Below are 19,308 nucleotides of genomic sequence, written 5' to 3'. Positions count from 1 at the left end.
TTGTGTGACCTTTCTAAAATGTTTCTTATAGGGATGTCCTGAGTCCAAGTCTGAGTCATTTGATTTTGAGAATTGCCCGATACCGAGTCCCGATCCGATACCTAATACAGTATTTTAAAAATGAAGAAAAAAAACTATATTATTCAACTTGTTTTCATTCATGGTTTTGGATATAGAGAGTAACTCTACTTTGTACTCTGCACGGGTTATGGGAGATGTTGTTATTGTTCTCCTGCGCTGGCACTTGTGTGGATTTGTGGATTTCTCAGACGAAGGGGGGGCACGGACTGAGCGATGATGCGAGCGCTTTGACGCAGCAGGTGGAGTGAGTGACAGTGGCGCTGGGCCAGGGGGAGGGGACAGAAAGTGGTTCGCGGTAGCTCGAAATCTGATCAAAAGTAACGAGAATGGACTGGACACGCATAAATATCCGAGTCCTGATCGGGAGGTGTTGTCCGATTCCGATCGAGTCTGTAACCACGTGATCGGGCCCGATTTCTGATCACGTGATCGGATTGGGACATCCCTAGTTTCTTACGTAAACCTGGTCTCCTTAATTGTAACTAACCCAGTGTTATCACAGGAGGAATATCCAGCCTTAGAAAGTTTCCAAAAAATTGGCACCAGGCTTTAAAGTTGTTTTTAATGTGTCTAAAGTGTAATGATTTCTAATGGGAGACTAGTGGCTATATGCAGGTACTACGGCAATGGCACAGCAATGGCGGCCTCTAGTGGCCTCTAGTGTCGTTGTCTTAAAGCAGAGCAGCCAGCGGCCATTGAGTCTGACGGGGAAGCTGAATCCAGTTAACATGCTGAATGTCAAAAAACACCTGATGTGTGATTTTGGGAGCTCCGAGATGAACAGAACAGAACTGAAATAAATAACAATCAACAACGTGTGAAAAGTCACGATCTGGACCTTTCATCTGGGCATTTGGACTCATTTGTGGTCACAGAATCAGCACTGGCCGGTGTCTCTCACTCAGCCCCGGATCTGACCTCTGAAGTGGGAGCCCTGACTTCAGCCTGTTCCGTCCTCCTTCAGCCTCTTTCTCTCTTTCTGCTACTGGACCTTATTTGACTCATATCTGATAAACTGCGTGTGCGTTTAGATGTTTTCTTTTCCCTGAGGACTTGTAGGAGTCACATTGCAGAACCGGTAGCAGAAGCTCATTCCCGCAGAGCAGCTCGTTCCGGACAGTGTTTTATCAAACTTGTGTGGACTCAGAGGCCAGAGCCGCTGCAGTGTCTGAGTCTCCGAGTGTCCGCTGTGCCTGCATGTCTGCCCCGCCCCCTTTTCCCCGCTGGGCGGAGACAGAAGATACGCACAGATCTGTGATGATATCAAACCGACTGACGGCAGAACAGCTCCTATTTGAGTTCTTTTCATATTCCCCAAATCCTCTATTGCTGCAAAATGAAAACAAATGTGTAAATTGATTTATTTTTCTGTTTGGTGCATACTAACCCCCACATGAACTTACCACATTTTCTCCAGTTCGGCTTTACCCAAATCTAAAACGTTTCCACCTACGGAGAGCTGAGAGTGTCACCTTTCAAACGAGCCACAGCATGTGTCCATAGCTTTAACACAGAATACTCTGTGGTGCTACAAATAAATGGTCTGGATGTGTTAAGAGAATACATCCACTACTACTACTGCTACTGCTACTACTACTACTACTACTACTTCTAGTCAAGGCTAGTGACGTAAACCCTTGGTGGCGCTGTTGCACTCTGTGTTGGGTACCAGATGTCCTTAAACAAATGTACTGCTGTATGTAGGGCTGAATGTGTTATATAATATTTTTTATATACTGTCCCGATCAAAAGACCAGTTGAAAGATGGCAAATATTCACATTTTGCAAGGTTCCAAATAGTATAGTAACTAGTAACTTCAGTGTGAAAATAAGAAGAAACAAAAAAACGTTTTGAACAAACCTTTTATTGAAAACAACAATTCAACTAAAATAGGCTGTGCAGCTGATCAAAAGTTTAGGACTTCTCACCCTCAAAACAGAAATCAAAGCTGATCATTGCAGTTGGTTTGTTTTACTTTCCATTTTACCCTCAAGTTTTGTTTCTACAATGAGGAATATTCCAATATTCCATTTCTCCTCTTAAGGTTGCTTTGTCAGCTTCCCTCACAGTCACAGATTTAACATCATCAACATCGTTGCTCTTTAATTCTTGGTAGGTTTTTAAGTCGGATCTTATTTTTCAGTAAATTCTTTCACCTCCTCCTAACTAAGAGTTATTCATTCTCCATAGGGTCTCCCCACGATCTACCCTTTACTTTATCTCCAAAGTCCCCATGATCTGAAATAGTTATCAGATGAATTTGACACAAATGATTCTGTTTTATATTTCAGTGTAAATGTGCTCAGTATTGGCCGGACCAGGGCTGTTGGACGTACGGAAGTATCCGAGTGTCTGTGGAGGACACCACCGTCCTAGTCGACTACACGGTCCGCAAGTTCTGCATTCAACAGGTAATAAATGTTTTCCATCCATCTTCTTCCACTTGTGCGTTTGTGGGTCGTGGGGGCTGTTGGAGCTGCCCAAATCACAGTGCACCAGCCCCTTATGGCTCCTCCTGCAGGTGGGGGGTCCACAGAAGGACGACCTCACGGTTCTAACCGGGCCTGTTGGTCTTTCATAAGGAGCTTCTGAACCGCTCTTTGTCTGACCCGTCACCCAAGACCTGTTTGCCATGGGAGACCCTACCAGGGGCACGAAGCCCCGGACAGTATAGCCCCCAGGATCATTCGGGTGCTCAAACCCCCCCACCACGTTAAGGTGGCGGTTCCAGGAGTGGAGTGATTACCGTTTTATGACAGCTAATTAATGTTTATTAACAGCCAATTACTGTTTATAACAGCTATTAACTGGTCATCTACGTTTATCAACTGGCAATTAATGCTTATTATCAGGAAAATATATTACAGGCTATAACAGGTGAATAATACTTTATAACAGTTTAACTTTTAACTGGAGTTTAAAAATGTTAAAATCAAGTATTTTCCTCCCCCTACATGTTCCAGCCATGTGTGTAGAATGAGCTCAGACCTGTTCACCACAACTGCCTCTAAAATCCTGCACTGTCACTCAGAAAAGTGTCACTTCGGGTCCGAAGTGCCGTCATGCACGAGCCTAATATAAAAGCTGCAGTTACGTGTATGACCTGAGGTGGCAGTAGTGAGTATAGAAATGACCAACTTGCATCTAGTCCCTTTAACCCTTACCCTAACCCTAAAATGATTACTAATGTTTATTAATACTAACTGAGCACACCAAACGATACCAAATTATTTTATTATAGGTTTATCGGTTTCTTTTTAATTAACAATTATTGAGTTTTCATTAAAAATAGTCCTTTTTTGGCAAAAGGTTGTTTTAAGCAGCATTTCATAGCATTTGGAAGTATTTAAAACATGAGAAATACACATAAGTGTATAAAAACATCTGAAAGAAACATTGGATTGCTACATAGGCATTAGCAGTCTTTTCATGTGTGATACATTTAGCTCCACTTCCCGTGTGTAATGGGACTGACAGTCGTATGTCTCTTTATGTCTCCTTTTAGAAACAAACCCGGTGTCTCCTAGATTGTTGTCAGCATATATGGTACACATTAAATCTGAATTGATTCCAGAAAACATGTAAATATAATTATAATAAATTAGGGATACCTTGTTTTTTCAGAAATAAGTTGGTAATATTACAGCAAGTAAAGTGCCATTGTAATGCCACTGCTTATGAACAGCACTAAATGTGATAACGATAACGATAACGTTATTGGATAAAGACGAGCGTCGGCCTCGATCTTACAGCCTTGTGTTTACAAAGCGAGAAGAGAAGGAAAAAGCTTTAGTGATGTACAGGTTATATCTGTTGAATCATTTCATAATGACAGCAAATCAAGGCTGAATGTTTCTATGTTTATCACAGGTGGGGGATGTTTCGGGGAAGAAGCCACAGCGTCTGGTCACTCAGTTTCACTTCACGTCGTGGCCTGACTTCGGCGTTCCTTTCACCCCCATTGGGATGCTCAAGTTCCTCAAGAAGGTCAAGAACTGCAACCCCCAGTACTCCGGCCCCATCGTGGTGCACTGCAGGTAACACTCCCCCAGCTAGGGACTCCTCCAGATAGGTATTCCCTCGCCTCGATACTCCTCCAGATACGTATTCCCTCGCCTCGATGCTCCTCCAGATAGGTATTCCCTCGCCTCGATACTCCTCCAGATAGGTATTCCCTCGCCTCGATACTCCTCCAGATAGGTATTCCCTCGCCTCGATGCTCCTCCAGATAGGTATTCCCTCGCCTCGATGCTCCTCCAGATAGGTATTCCCTCGCCTCGATGCTCCTCCAGATAGGTGTTCCCTCGCCTCGATGCTCCTCCAGATAGGTATTCCCTGGCGGATCCGTACCTGTCTGGTCTTTGTGTGTGCCCATGAAAGAGCGTGGTCGCTTCAAACTTCACCCCATTTGGAGCTATAGGTGTATACTGGAAGAAGCCACGCGCTAACAACATCTTTGGTCTTTTTGCATTCACTGAGGGCACACACAAAGACCAGACAGGTACACATCAACTCGTCTAAGCTCAGGTAAGAACATATCTCAGTATGGAAAAACTGAACTGTTCCTTTAAGCTGTGTGAGCTGAGTGAACAATATGTGCCTTATTATGTAGATCAGGGGTCCTCAAACTACGACTACGGCCCGCCACGTCCCTTTGACCGGCCCCCCCACCCCCTCTGCCCCCCACCATGTAAACCGGCCCGATGAGGCAATTCCCAAAATTGGTCAATTATTTATTTTTTTATAATTTGTTTTTATTGCTTTTGGCAAATAACATGCTTGTGTTTTTGTTTGTTTGCTTGTTGTTGTTTAATAAAAAATATATTTCGTTATAAAATTAGTTATGCTGGGTTTACACATAGGCACGATGCGTTACGAATGGCATTTTTTCGTCATTTTTCCGCCGGCTTTTCCTCCTCCTGCGGTCGTTCCTCCTGATGTTTGGGAGCCAGTCCCTGCTGCCCCTATTGCCCCCCCGCTGGAGAACCCCACTGTTATATATTTGTCACGATTTTCCCCGCGTTTGTGGGGGAAAAAGGGACAGTAAGAAGTGCGCCTTTCCCGCGGTCCCTGAATGCATCTCGCACGCTGCCTCCACTGACCAAAACAACAGCGCGTGGCTACAGCAGCTACACCATGGAGAAGTTAAGGCTTATTTACAACCTTAGACACGTAAAACAAGCGGCGATGGGCGCGGGGCAGGTGAAGACAGGCCTGTGTTTGTGGATTATAAAGTTTTTCCAAATGGAGCTGAGGACTGACCAGACGAGTGAGAATCATGGATAAAGAGGTTTAAGAGCAGAAAGTTCTACGACTGATCCTCAGAAGATCGAGTGCACAGTGAGTGTAGTGTTTTTATGTTTATTCTGTGGAGCAAAGTCAGCCCAAACGAAGGAACGAATATTAACCAGAAATAAACGCAGAACAACTATCTCCAACTAAACACAACACAAACTAGCAACGCTAAGTGAACGAAATTTAACCGGAAAATGAACTAATAATACACCAGAACAAGCGTATGAACGAAAAAACTAACAAAAGTCACAAAAGGCTAGCCTCCAACTACACACCTAACCACACTGTGCTGTTGCTGGGCTTGTAATCAGACGCGCGCATGTGTTCACTTCAGGCGGAGCCACTGCTGCGCGATTCTGTCGGGAAATAAAAACCTCTGCACTGTTGCTGCTAAGCATTAAGACATGAATGAAAATAGTTTCCTGATTCTGTTTGTGCTTGATAGTGGAATATTTTGCCTACATTTCTCTGACACTTGAGGCAAGTCTCACCTCTTTCCTCTCTCCCTCTCCCGGATTTTATTTCAATAGCCTACGTGTGGGTTTGAGTGTAGTAGGCCTACCTGTCTGTCCAGCGATCATGTCATTTATTTTTATTTTTTTTTGCCTTTATTTTGCCCGCACCGTGTTTTCATAAGTTTATTGAAGCATAATAATACCTCTGATCCGAATGGGCTCGGGGAAGGCATTTCAAACCATAGGCTGCTTGACATAAAGATTTCATCTTTTCCGTTTCACTTGTCTCTCTTTGATGTACTAGCCTAGGGGTTGTTATGTTGGTCCAAAATCAGATGATCAATACATTTTTCGGAAATGTGCGTTTTCCCTCCTCCCTCCGCACACCGCGATCACGCCGCTTTGAACAGCTGACGCGCGTTGATTCCCACCGCTCTTCCGCTCTTCCCTTCGCCTTCTCGGTCCTGATCCAACGCCCATTGCTGCACTTTGTATGAAAAGCGCTTTATTAGTAAAGATGAAAGAAAGAAATAATACTGTTGTTCCATTTTTGTTGCAATCCGGGACACTACAGATCATCCACGCACACACAACATTGATTCAAAAGAGTTACTTCAGGATATGTTTGATTGTAGTTTTTGTGACCTGATAGTGAGGTATTGTAGCTGCCAACAGAAACGGGCCAGGCTAGGGGGTGCGCCACAGGGAACTCTGGTCACATTATGCAATGATGTTTTATTTAAAAATAAAAATAAATGGAATACCTGTGGTATTTCAACTTAAAACAAAGAGTGAAGACTTGATTACTATTTTTGCAAACACTACAGCTAAACAAATATGTGCCTGGAATCAAGTGTTGATCTTGTGGATATAGTAGTAGTGATGATTGTGCCAGGCGAGTAATCTCTACTTCACAGTGAGGCCTTTGGTTTGGGTTATGCAATTCTATGTTGCAGTCGACCTGGCCCGGCCCCCCATCACTGTCAGGAACGATAATGTGGCCCCCAGAGAAAAAAGTTTGAGGACCCCTGATGTAGATGGTCGGACATATGAGACTCATGCATTTAAATATACTGTTATTACCTATTATGTAAATCATGTATTTATATATATTATATATATCACAAATTGAGTTTGCGCCTAACACAACATAAACTGTGAGTCTGGAGCTCTGCCTGCACGTTGGGGCAGAATACCCTGTTAAAGACCTTGTATGTGTGTATGTTTTTGTATGCCAGCGCTGGCGTGGGACGCACCGGGACCTTCATCGTCATCGACGCCATGTTGGACATGATGATGTCAGAGCGAAAGGTCGACGTGTTCGGCTTCGTGACTCGCATCAGAGCGCAGCGCTGTCAGATGGTCCAGACCGACGTGAGTACCTGAAGAACAACTTAAGAGGACCTAAAGAACAACTTAAGAGGACCTAAAGAGGACCTAAAGAGAGACTAGAGTGGCTAAAGAGCACCTAAAGAGAGACTTTAGAGTAGCTAAAGAGCACCAAAAGAGTACCTAAAGAGTGACTAAAGAGTACTTGGAGTAGCTAAAGGGCACCTTAAGAGTACCTAAACGGTACCTTAAGTGCGACTAAAGAGTAGCTAGAGTAGCTAAAGAGCACCTTAAGCGCACCTAATGAGCGACTTAAGAGTGTGTAGAGTAGCTAGAGTACCTAAAGCACACCTAAAGAGCATCTAGAGTAACTAAGGAGCATCTAAAGAGTGACTAAAGCGCACCTAAAGAGCGACTTAAGAGTACCTAGATGCTAGCTAAAGTCTGTGTAGAGAAATGAGTTCTCTGCATTTGACCCATCCTCAGTGTGGCATGGGGCAGCAGTGAGCTCCAGCAGGGGCCGGTGCTCGGGGACCCGTCTCCATGATGTGGAGCCAGGCTGGTGGTCAGAAACACCTGGCTGGAGGATTAACCTATTGAGCATGTTTTTTATAACCTACCACTGACCTACACAGACACGGGGAGAACATGCAAACTCCACACAGAAAGGCCCCGTCCAGGTGGGAATCGAACCCGGGACCTTCGAGCTGTGAGGCACGAGCACTAACCGCTGCGCCAAAAAGAGTAGCTAAAGTGTAACTTAAAAGTATCTAAAGATTAGCTAAATAGTTACTTAACAGCACCTTAACAGTACCTAAAGAGTAACTAAACAGTACCAAAAAAAGCAACTAAAGACTACCTATAGAGTAGCTAAAGAGCAACTTAACGGCACCTTAAGAACGACTAAAGAGTAGCTAAAGAATACTTGAAGAGTAGCTTAACAGTATCCAAACAGAACCTTAAGAGTAGCTAAAGAGTTGAAAAAATTGGGAGGCTGGAGTGCTACTCGGATGTAAAAAGTTGTATAAGTTTAGTCTTTTGGGTGCTCTTCAGTGCAGGGATCCGTTTCAACAAACTGAGGCGCTCCAAAAGTAGAAATATTCAAAAGCCTTTATTTAAACATGGCTAGATTAGGTCAAATTTGACCTAATCTAGCCATGTTTAAATAGTAGCTAAAGAGCTACTTAACAGCATTTTAAGAGTACTTAGAGAGTGGCTTAAGAGTAGCTTAAAAAGGAGCTAAAGAGTATAGCTAAAGGTGAAGTGTACCTACAGAGTACCTAAATGGCACCTAAAGAGTAGCCTAAGTGTAGTTGTAAATGTCAGGAGCAGTGAAGTGAATGGGAGGAAATAATGGTCTGTCTTTCATACAAATACATGAATGAACATCCAGAAAACGGCATGTTGAACACGTGGTGAGTGACTCCATCAGCATCTCAGTCTGTGATGTTTGATCAATACTAAACATGAGAACTTACCCGACAGAGCATGACGCTTAAGGCAGCTCCAGGGGTTCTCCAGGGGTTCTCCAGGGGTTCTCCAGGGGTTCTCCAGGGGTTCTCCCATTCCACGTGAGGCCGGTGCTATAGTACCATAGTTGTGTATTTTGAATCTACTCCATCACTGCAGCCTCGTTCAGGAGGACATGGCGCTGATGTTCCACCACAGAGTCACTCACAGATACTTCTCTCCTGTTATGACATGTGTTAAACTCCATTTCTGACTAACATAATATAAATAAAGGGGGGTGTTTGCAAAAGGTCACTTAACCCGAAAAAGATTTCTAGTTTGTGAGTGCACCATCCACCGTCTAACCCTGTGGCTCCTTGGCTTTCTTCAGTTGGTCTCAAGGTTCTGCACACACTGAGTACCTCCGCTTCCTCCCGCAGATGCAGTACGTGTTCATCTTCCAGGCGCTCCTGGAGCATTATCTTTATGGAGACACCGAGCTGGAAGTGACATCGCTGGAGTCGCATCTGTCCAAACTCTACGCTCCTGCACCAGGGGCGGGCTGTAGCGGGCTGGAGGCGGAGTTTAAGGTGAAGGGGCGGGCTGGAGGCGGAGTTTAAGGTGAAGGGGCGGGCTGGAGATGGAATTTAAGGTGAGGGGCGGGCTGGAGGCGGAGTACAGCGTCGTTAGAAATCATTTATGAATTTAAAGACTTTGGGAAATTTGACTTTAGATAAGAATGAGTGTATTAAAGTGTCCTGTGAGCTAAATGCTAAATCATATTCCGTTCAGTTTGTTCTTTTTGTGGGTCAGATACAAATCCAGTTTCCAATAAACCTCCTCTTAAAGAGCCTGTATCATACTATTTTAGCCATTCCAAAGTCAACTATATGCATTTATATGATATATTGTACCTCTACCACTATGGAGTACTCATTTTTGTGAGAAATATTTTCTGGGGGTATTTTTCCAATGCGGAAGACAAGACACTTTGATTCAGTTAACTCCGCCCCCTCTCTGTTTTTGCAAGTTAATAGCAAGTTGACAGAGTTTCACAGGCTTCCTCTGATGGAGGAGCCCTGACGATGGCTTGTCTCCGTGGCCTGGTTAGGTTAAAAAAGTACAGGCGTGTGCAGTGTAGGTTAGAAAGGAGCCTCTTCTTCACAATGCCTTTGTTCAGAGGCTCAGGAGGTGCGTTTGTTTACCCTGCAAGGGCAGCACGGACACGTCGGGCACTTCCTTTTTTTTCTTTCTTTCTTTCTTAAAACAAAAATAATAAAAGCTAACTTCCTGGTTGGACAATCATGCGTAAAATGGTCAAAGGCAGTCATTTGCCAGGAAAGGGCGGAGCAGGATTCAGGAGGATTACACAGACATGCGTGAATGAAGTATAAAAAATCGCTCTGGGGGTGTTTTTGATAGGAAATAGCATAAGAACATGGTTAAAAGCTCCAAAAAGTTGATGTTTGTATGATATAGGACCTTTAAAGGGGCTAGATGCAAGTTAACCATTTTATACTCACTACTGCCACCTCAGGTCATACATGTAACTGCACCTTCTTTATTAAGCTCGTGCATGACGGCAATTCGGACCCGAAGTGAGTGACAGTGCAGGTCTGGGCTCATTCTACTCCTTAGGACATTGTTGGCACATTTAGGAGGAGGAAATCAGATAATTTTACCATGTTTAAGCTCCGTATAGTCCCTTTAATGTTAATGATGGAGAAACCACATCATGTTATACTTCATCATACTGTTATATTGGGAGAGAACGCTCAATGACACAAATAATGGAAGCATTTGTAACAGCAGCTCAGAGCTATCTCTCTGATTTTTGAGCTTCAAACCTCCAGATTCATCTTTAACACCAAGATCAGCCAGTTTTTCTCCCCTTTTGGACTTTTTGAGGAAATAATGTGACCTTAGTTGATTCGTGCCTCAGAAGACGCTGAACTCATGGGGATAAACCCGGGAATTACAGAGAACCATGATCCAGGTTTGGGTTATGTTTGTGCAGAAGCTGACGTCCATAAAGATCCAGAACGATAAGATGAGGACGGGGAACCTGCCGGCCAACATGAAGAAGAACAGAGTGCTGCAAATCATCCCCTGTGAGTACCTCCCCCTACAGGCCAGGAGTGCAACGGCAGACGGCAGTTCTCCTTAAATACATTTGGATTTGGGGGGAATTTTTTCTGTTTTATCCTCTGGGGTTCCTGAAATAGCAGGATCTTGCATAGAGACATATACCATACAAAAATAAATAGGAGTGTGGCAAGAAAGATTCCGAGGCACTGTTTTAGTAAAAAGGAAAAGTCCTTTAATTCTACATGGACATGCCTATGCGTTTCAACAAACAAAGTGTCTTCCTCAGGGCATCAGGTAGCATGGTCTGCTCGACCAGGTGTCACCTTTTTAACTTATGGGTGACAACTCACTGAGATCAAAATCACAATGCATTTAAATGATACATTATAGTGACACATAAAGATAAACTATTTCATGATCATGAGTCCCCGGTGTAGAAATAGGTGATTTTAATGAATCATGTACCACCAACTGGTAATATCTCAGGCAGTGGGTACAGACAGTGTAAAACAGTGAGCATAGACATGAGAACCAGTGAGCGTAGACATGAGAACCAGTGAGCATAGACACGAGAACCAGTGAGCATAGACACGAGAGCATAGACACGAGAACCAGTGAGCATAGACACGAGAGCATAGACACGAGAACCAGTGAGCATAGACACGAGAACCAGTGAGCATAGACATGAGAACCAGTGAGCATAGACATGAGAACCAGTGAGCATAGACATGAGAACCAGTGAGCATAGACATGAGAACCAGTGAGCATAGACATGAGAACCAGTGAGCATAGACATGAGAACCAGTGAGCATAGACATGAGAACCAGTGAGCATAGACATGAGAACCAGTGAGCATAGACATGAGAGCATAGACACGAGAACCAGTGAGCGTAGACATGAGAACCAGTGAGCATAGACATGAGAGCATAGACACGAGAACCAGTGAGCATAGACACGAGAACCAGTGAGCATAGACATGAGAGCATAGACACGAGAACCAGTGAGCATAGACACGAGAACCAGTGAGCATAGACATGAGAGCATAGACACGAGAACCAGTGAGCATAGACATGAGAGCATAGACACGAGAACCAGTGAGCATAGACATGAGAACCAGTGAGCATAGACATGAGAGCATAGACACGAGAACCAGTGAGCATAGACATGAGAACCAGTGAGCATAGACATGAGAACCAGTGAGCATAGACATGAGAGCATAGACACGAGAACCAGTGAGCATAGACATGAGAACCAGTGAGCATAGACATGAGAGCATAGACACGAGAACCAGTGAGCATAGACACGAGAACCAGTGAGCATAGACATGAGAGCATAGACACGAGAACCAGTGAGCGTAGACATGAGAACCAGTGAGCATAGACATGAGAGCATAGACACGAGAACCAGTGAGCATAGACATGAGAACCAGTGAGCATAGACATGAGAGCATAGACACGAGAACCAGTGAGCATAGACACGAGAACCAGTGAGCATAGACATGAGAGCATAGACACGAGAACCAGTGAGCGTAGACATGAGAACCAGTGAGCGTAGACATGAGAACCAGTGAGCGTAGACATGAGAACCAGTGAGCGTAGACATGAGAACCAGTGAGCATAGACATGAGAACCAGTGAGCATAGACATGAGAGCATAGACATGAGAACCAGTGAGCATAGACATGAGAACCAAAGTCACAGTATCAGGAAAGAAACGCGACCATACAACGTATGGCGCAGTATATTAAAAACACCACTAACAACAAATGTCACCATACATTACTCCATACTAGGCCTACAGAAGGTCAGGGCGTGTTTCTGACAGGGGGGGCGAGGCGTCACGATGGTGGATCTCCATCGTGATCACAATCGTCCATCGGAACAGCCCTCGGACTGAGCAGCAACAATCCTCAATAGTTCTCCAGGGCCTGCACATCAAAGGCCGAGCTAAAACGGTTTCAGCTTGTACGACATTAGGCACTCAAAGCGCTTTACAGGGGGAATATCCAGCTTTAGACATGCTAACTTTCTTTGAAATCAGACTTTAAAGTTGTTTATGACATGTGTAAAGTCCCCATTGGTTTCCCTGAAATTGCACGAGCCACTAGGTGGTGTCATGGTGGTCACAAAACAGTGCTGTCCTCGCCCGCTGGTCAGTCATCTACAGCTAAAAGCCTTTCTGTTTTTCCCTGTTTCTGAACTCTGGCTGGGCTGGTCTCTGTCTCAGACGAGTTTAACCGTGTGATCATTCCGGTGAAGAGAGGAGAGGAGAGCACAGACTATGTCAACGCCTCCTTCATCGACGTAAGTGTTCACCGCGCTGGCACCACCTCTCTACGCCCCCGTTGACCCCACGTGCTTTCGTTTCCAGGGTTACCGTCAGAAGGACTCATATATGGCGAGTCAGGGCCCTCTGCTCCACACCATGGAGGACTTCTGGAGAATGATCTGGGAGTGGAGGAGCTGCTCCATTGTGATGCTGACGGAGCTGGAGGAGCGGGGGCAGGTGAGGGGGCGGGGCTACAGAGGAGGCTGTTGTGTTGTGACCAGGCGAGCGGATTATGTCCCTCAGAGCGAGGAGAGGGAGCCACTGAAAGGAACACTCTGTTTCTGTCCTTCACATGTTGTTTGCACATGAGCAAAAGGAGCGCTGACCCCTCCCCTTAGTGTTACCATGGAGACCTGTCACTATCACCAAATGCACTGTGTTAGAATGTTAAGACTAATGCCAGTGTTGCACTTTTATTGGGCTAATTTTGAGCTGTAGTTTTAAAGTGACTAGAAGGAGATAGGCTGTAGTATAGACCGTCTGCACATTTGTATTTACGCTTATTAAGTGTTTCTTTCCTTTTACTCAGTAGTATATTTTAGTTTGACATGACTTCATTTTGAAATAAGAATGCACAGTGCCTATATTTTTCTGGAGTTAGTTTCCTACTTTTTCCTTTTCAGTATCAGAACAGGTTCCTCTCTGATCATGTACTCTGTGTACTTGTACTAATGTGGAGATACTTATGATCTGTGATGATAAGTACTGTTGTACTTGCAGGAGAAGTGTGCTCAGTACTGGCCCAGTGATGGCGCTGTGGTGCATGGAGACATCTCCATCGAGCTGAAGAGAGAAGAAGAGAACGAGAGCTACACCGTCCGCGACCTCCTGGTCACAAACACACGGGTACTGCAATACTAGCACTATACTACTGCAATACTACCACTATACTACTGCAATACTAGCACTATACTACTGCAATACCACCACTATACTACTGCAATACAACTACTATACTACTGCAATACTACCACTATACTACTGCAATACTACCACTATACTACTGCAATACCACCACTATACTACTGCAATACTACCACTATACTACTGCAATACTACCACTATACTACTGCAATACCACCACTATACTACTGCAATACTACCACTATACTACTGCAATACCACCACTATACTACTGCAATACCACCACTATACTACTGCAATACAACTACTATACTACTGCAATACGACTGCTATACTACTGCAATAATACACCACACACCACATACTGCAGGAACTATATGTTTACATACACTTCATAAAGACACATTTGCATTTTTTCTCACTGTCTGACATGAAACCAGAATTAACTTTGATTTTTTTTAGGTTAACGAGAATAAAAATTAAAAAAAAAGTCAAATGCCACAAGAATGAGAGATAGAATGAGAGATCCATTTTTTTTTAGACTGTGCAGCACCCACTGGGAAGAGCATAATACTGTTAACACAGGACACAGGTCATGAGGGCGGGGCCTGTGGGCTAAGGCTCATAGGACAAACTGTTTGATAATCAAGGGCTGCTTGATTATAGAAAAAATAATAATCACGATTATTTCAGTAATAATTGAAATCACTATTATTCAAACAATGATTTATTGCCTTAAAAAAGCTTTATTTTATTTATTCATTTTTATTATTATTTTAAAAAACAACTATGGACGGTAAAAACCTTATTTTTATATAAGAGAAACCTGCCCCCTGCTGGCCAGCCCTCACACCTGTCCAACTGAGCCGCCCAGTCTGATGACATCATCACACAGCGCTAATATTTTTATGTCAAACCAAAGCCTGAGCCTTTAGCTCGTGAAATGTGAAGGGAACAGAAACAATCATCTCAGTGGCCTGAAGTAATAAGAGTTTGCTTTGAGCTCCATTGATCTGAAGAGTTTTAGACTTTTCTACTAAACAAAACCAGTGTCTGAGCAAAGGATGTGGAGGCTTCTGAACAGCTGTTCTCCTTCAGCACACGGTGAGCTCTTAACAGAAGCGTTATCTCAAGAGTTCGGTATAAAAAATATTAGTACGATATAATTTACAGTTCTATCACACTGCGCTGGTGTTTCAGCTGATCAGCCGCGCCCACACAGCGCCAGGACGGACTTTTTGCGCTTTGGATGGACGAGCGGGAGGGCATCCTTAATAATCGTTTTTTTCTCGATTATGCTATTTTGGTGATCGTCTAGTGTAATAATCGAAATCGTAATTGAATTTCGATTAATAGCACAGCCCTAACAGATAGTCATTAATATGTATTTCACAGATGAGACACGATGTTGGTGTATATTTATAATTTATTGCATAAAGTAATTGATTTTGTGATGTCATGTTTTCTTTTTCACATTTTTGAGGCCAGGCTAAGTTCTCTGACCACTGCCCCTGACTTGTAGAGCATTTGTGTGTCAAAAAAAAAAGTTAGAAATGTTTAAAGAAGTAATCAGAATGCTCACTCCAGCCACTAGGAGGCAGCCAACATTTTTTTTTAAAGGAAAGAATTCCACACATGTCCAGCAGAGGGCACTGACATGACAAGCGCTCAGGATATAAACAGTATATTACAGCCATGTGATAAATGGTCAGTCTGCCCCCAGTGCACCTGTGTGTGATGAATAATGATTATAATGTAGCACTAATACAAGTAAGCGGTTCTTATTTTTGAGGCTACAGTCCTGTCGCACTAAAATCACAACTCATTATTATTCATTTATTGATGAATGTATTTTCAATAGTGTTTTCCTGTTTACGTTATATGTGACGGCCCTAATGTAGATGATTCATGAACTCAGACAATCTGTTTTTGTTTGAGCTGAGGTTTGTATAAAAGATATATTTCTGCCAGTATCCTTTACCACACACAGATCTTCAATGTTCTCATCCAAACTCCAAAACAAGGAGCTGTTTTTGCCAAAGAAATGTCTGTAAACCTGTGGATTATAAATCCCATGATGATTATTGTGATTGAACAAGGTAGAGATAGGATAAAGGAGGATAACATTTCGATTGATTGCCCAGCAGTAATACAGGCGGCTCGAAAAGGATGGAAAAGGATCTAAACTTGGCTTTTCAAAGGTGTCGGTACAGAGTACCAATGCATACCGGCCCTCTTAAAGAGTTGGTTGTACTGCAGTTAAAGTACTTGGTGTATTTCAGGAGAGCAAGGCTCGTGTGGTGCGGCAGTTCCATTTCCACGGCTGGCCGGAGGTTGGGATCCCCACTGACGGAAAAGGAATGATCAATATCATCGCAGCTGTCCAGAAGCAGCAGCAACAGAGCGGGAACCACCCTATTACTGTGCACTGCAGGTACAAATACTACTACTGCTACTGCAATGACTACTGCAACACTGTACACTCCAATACCAGCAAAACAACTACCACTACGACGGTCGTCCAGAAATATCAGCAACAGAGCTGGAACCACCCTATTACTGTACACTGCAGCTGCAAATACTCCTACTACTGCTACGTACCATTACTACTACTACTACTACAACAACAACTATTACTGCAACTGTTGGCGCAGCCATACTCATGAAGAGCTTTGAGATGCCGGGTAAAATACGGAGGAAAATACTAGACACAGGTTTCTGTTTGGCGTGCCTGCGAACAGGTTTTTTATGAATGAGCAGCCGCCATTTATTGTCAATTGCACACCGGTGTGTAGCCCCGCCCACACCCAAAAGTAGGTCAATTGTATGGAACACAACAAGTCAACACCCCCACTTGTTTCCTAAATTGACAAAGGTACAACATTACAATACAAAAACATTTCCATTTTTTTTTTTTCATAATACAAAATTCAAATACCGAAAAGAAATGTTACAAAGTTGTCCATTCTTACTTTCGTAACAGGTTTTGTAAAAATGTCTGCCACCATTGCATTTGTAGGACAGTAATTAACAGTTATTTTGCCATCACTGAGTACGGATCGGACAAAATGATACCGAATATCGATGTGCTTGCACCGTTGGCGACATACCGGGTTCTTAGAAAGGGCAATAGCACCTTGATTGTCTTCAAAAATCGTTACAGGTGTATAGTCCAACCCATTGTCCATTCCAGCCAACAAATGTGCAAGATACAAACATTCTTGAGCTGTAGCTGACAAAGCCATGTATTCAGCTTCACACGTGGACAAAGCTACTGTGGACTGTTTCTTAGACTTCCAGGAAACTATGGGCCCTCTCTCAGACAAACTAAAACAGTAGCCAGTCACACTGCGTCTGTCATTCTGGTCTGCTGCCCAGTCTGCATCACAATAGGCCAAAAGTTTAAGATTTACATTTTGTTTTCTGTAACACAATTCCTGGTCCACAGTACCTTTTAAATATCTCAACACATGTTTAGCTGCAACCCAATGTTGTTGTTTTGGTTCAGAAAGATATTGTGACAATTTTCCAACAACAAAACTCAGATCTGGTCGAGTAGATGTCATTACATAGATTAAACTGCCAACAATTTCACGATATTTCTTTGAATCAGCAGGTTCACCCTCACTGTCAAATTTCATTTTCATTTCACATGGTGTTAATCTTGGTTTACAGTCAGTCATGTCAAATCTTTCCAAAATTTTGGTGATGTATCTCTTTTGATTCATTTTTATTTCCCCTTGTTTTTGGGTGAAATCAATGCCAAGAAAATGTCTCAGTTTCCCAAGATCTTTAATTTTGAATTTTGCACCCAACATTTCCTTTACACTTTTGAGTATTTGACAATCACTTGCTGCAATGATAAGGTCATCAACCCAAATGATCAATAAGACCCTTTCATTGTCAGATTGTTTACTGTAAACACAATTGTCTGCTGTGTTTTGGACAAACTTGTTTTCAATAAGGAAATCATGAAGCATCTTATTCCAGTTTCGTCCTGACTGCTTCAGACCATACAGCGACTTATTGAGCTTACACACCAATTTTTCTCCTGTTTTTGTCTTGACCTCAAAACCTTCAGGCTGCTCCATGTACAGCTCACAGTCTATTGGGGCATGCAGATATGCAGTTTTAACATCCATCTGATGTAGTTCTAAATCATACTGAACTGCTAGCTGCATTAAGACACGTACAGAAGTCATATCAGCAGTAGGAGAAAAGGTTTCGTTATAATCAATACCAGCCACTTGACTATAACCTTTTGCCACATATCGAGCCTTGTAAATTGTCTCAACAGGATTTTCTTTGATGGCATAAACCCATCTGCCCCCCACTGCATGTTTACCTACAGGTAAGGGTGTCAATGTGAAGGTATCATTCTCAATCAGAGAGTCCATTTCTTCATTCATAGCCTTAACCCACTGCTCTGATTTTGAAGAGCTCAAGGCTTCCTGCAGTGTCTGGGGGATGTCACATGTCACACGATAGCAATAGTCAATATTTGTCAACGCTTGATCTTCGTCAAATTTGACTTCATAATCACAGTCAGTATAGAACTGAGGGCGTCTCCTCTCCCTCATTGGATAACGAGCACTATTGCTGCTCTCACCTTCACCCTTTAAGTTGGTATTAGATTCACACAACTCAATTTTCACCTCCAGAGGGTTTTCATAAGTGACATCAGGTTTTGGTGGCTGACTTTCAGCTTTCTTTCCTTTTCCAAAATGTTCATACATGTCTTCATCTGTCTGAGTGTCACTTTCAATTGTTTTCTTTGTGACAAACTTCACCAGTCGGTTTTTCGACACTTTCCCTGTGTGTGGATAAAAGACCAACAATGCTGGACTGTTTTTGTCATAACCAACAAATATTCCTTTCTCACACCGTGTGTCTAACTTTTTCTTGTCCTGTTTGTATGCATAACATTCTGAGCCAAAAGCTCTCATTCTGGACAGGTCCGGTTTCTTCCCAGTCAACACGTAATATGGGGTTTGTCCAAGACGTCTGTTATAGCATCTATTTCTGATTATTGCAGCCGTTTGTACTGCATATGTCCACAAATCTTTTGGTAGTTTGCTCTCAATCAGCATACATCTTGCCATTTCAAACAAGGTTCTCCATGCTCTTTCTGCGGTCCCATTCTGATGGGGCGAGTAAGGAGCTGAGGTTTCATGTCTGATGGCATTTTGAGTTAGCAGTGACTTGAATACAGAAGCTGTGAACTCTGTTCCATTGTCTGACCTTATGCATTTGATCTTTCCATAAGGGGCAACATCAGCAATGAATCTCTCTGTAGCTTTAACTGTATCACTTTTAGCTTTCAGAAAATAAGTGAACATAGCTCCTGAATAGTCATCTGTAAAAGCAAGAGTATATCTGAAACCATCTTTACCTGCTGGCTCTATAGGTCCAGCCAGGT

General features: G+C 43.2%; 1 protein-coding gene across 4 annotated transcripts in view; it reads left to right on the top strand.

Annotated features, from left to right (window-relative positions):
- The window catches only part of ptpra (protein tyrosine phosphatase receptor type A), a 52,739-nt gene that overhangs the window by 28,083 nt on the left and 5,348 nt on the right, over positions 1-19,308 (top strand). For 3 of the 4 annotated variants that reach the window (XM_079582104.1, XM_079582106.1, XM_079582107.1), the window contains 9 exons: positions 2,374-2,493; positions 3,953-4,119; positions 7,071-7,206; positions 9,051-9,200; positions 10,628-10,721; positions 12,924-13,000; positions 13,068-13,202; positions 13,746-13,871; positions 16,172-16,323. In XM_079582104.1, the coding sequence (XP_079438230.1) occupies positions 2,374-2,493; positions 3,953-4,119; positions 7,071-7,206; positions 9,051-9,200; positions 10,628-10,721; positions 12,924-13,000; positions 13,068-13,202; positions 13,746-13,871; positions 16,172-16,323 (1,157 nt within the window). The remainder of the gene's footprint in view (positions 1-2,373; positions 2,494-3,952; positions 4,120-7,070; positions 7,207-9,050; positions 9,201-10,627; positions 10,722-12,923; positions 13,001-13,067; positions 13,203-13,745; positions 13,872-16,171; positions 16,324-19,308) is intronic. The other variant, XM_079582105.1, reaches the window with a different exon arrangement.

This window comes from Gobius niger (genome assembly GCF_951799975.1).
Source record: "Gobius niger genome assembly, chromosome: 24".
NCBI classification, from domain to species: Eukaryota; Metazoa; Chordata; class Actinopteri; order Gobiiformes; family Gobiidae; genus Gobius; species Gobius niger.
This window is presented reverse-complemented; position numbering and strand designations above follow the sequence as displayed.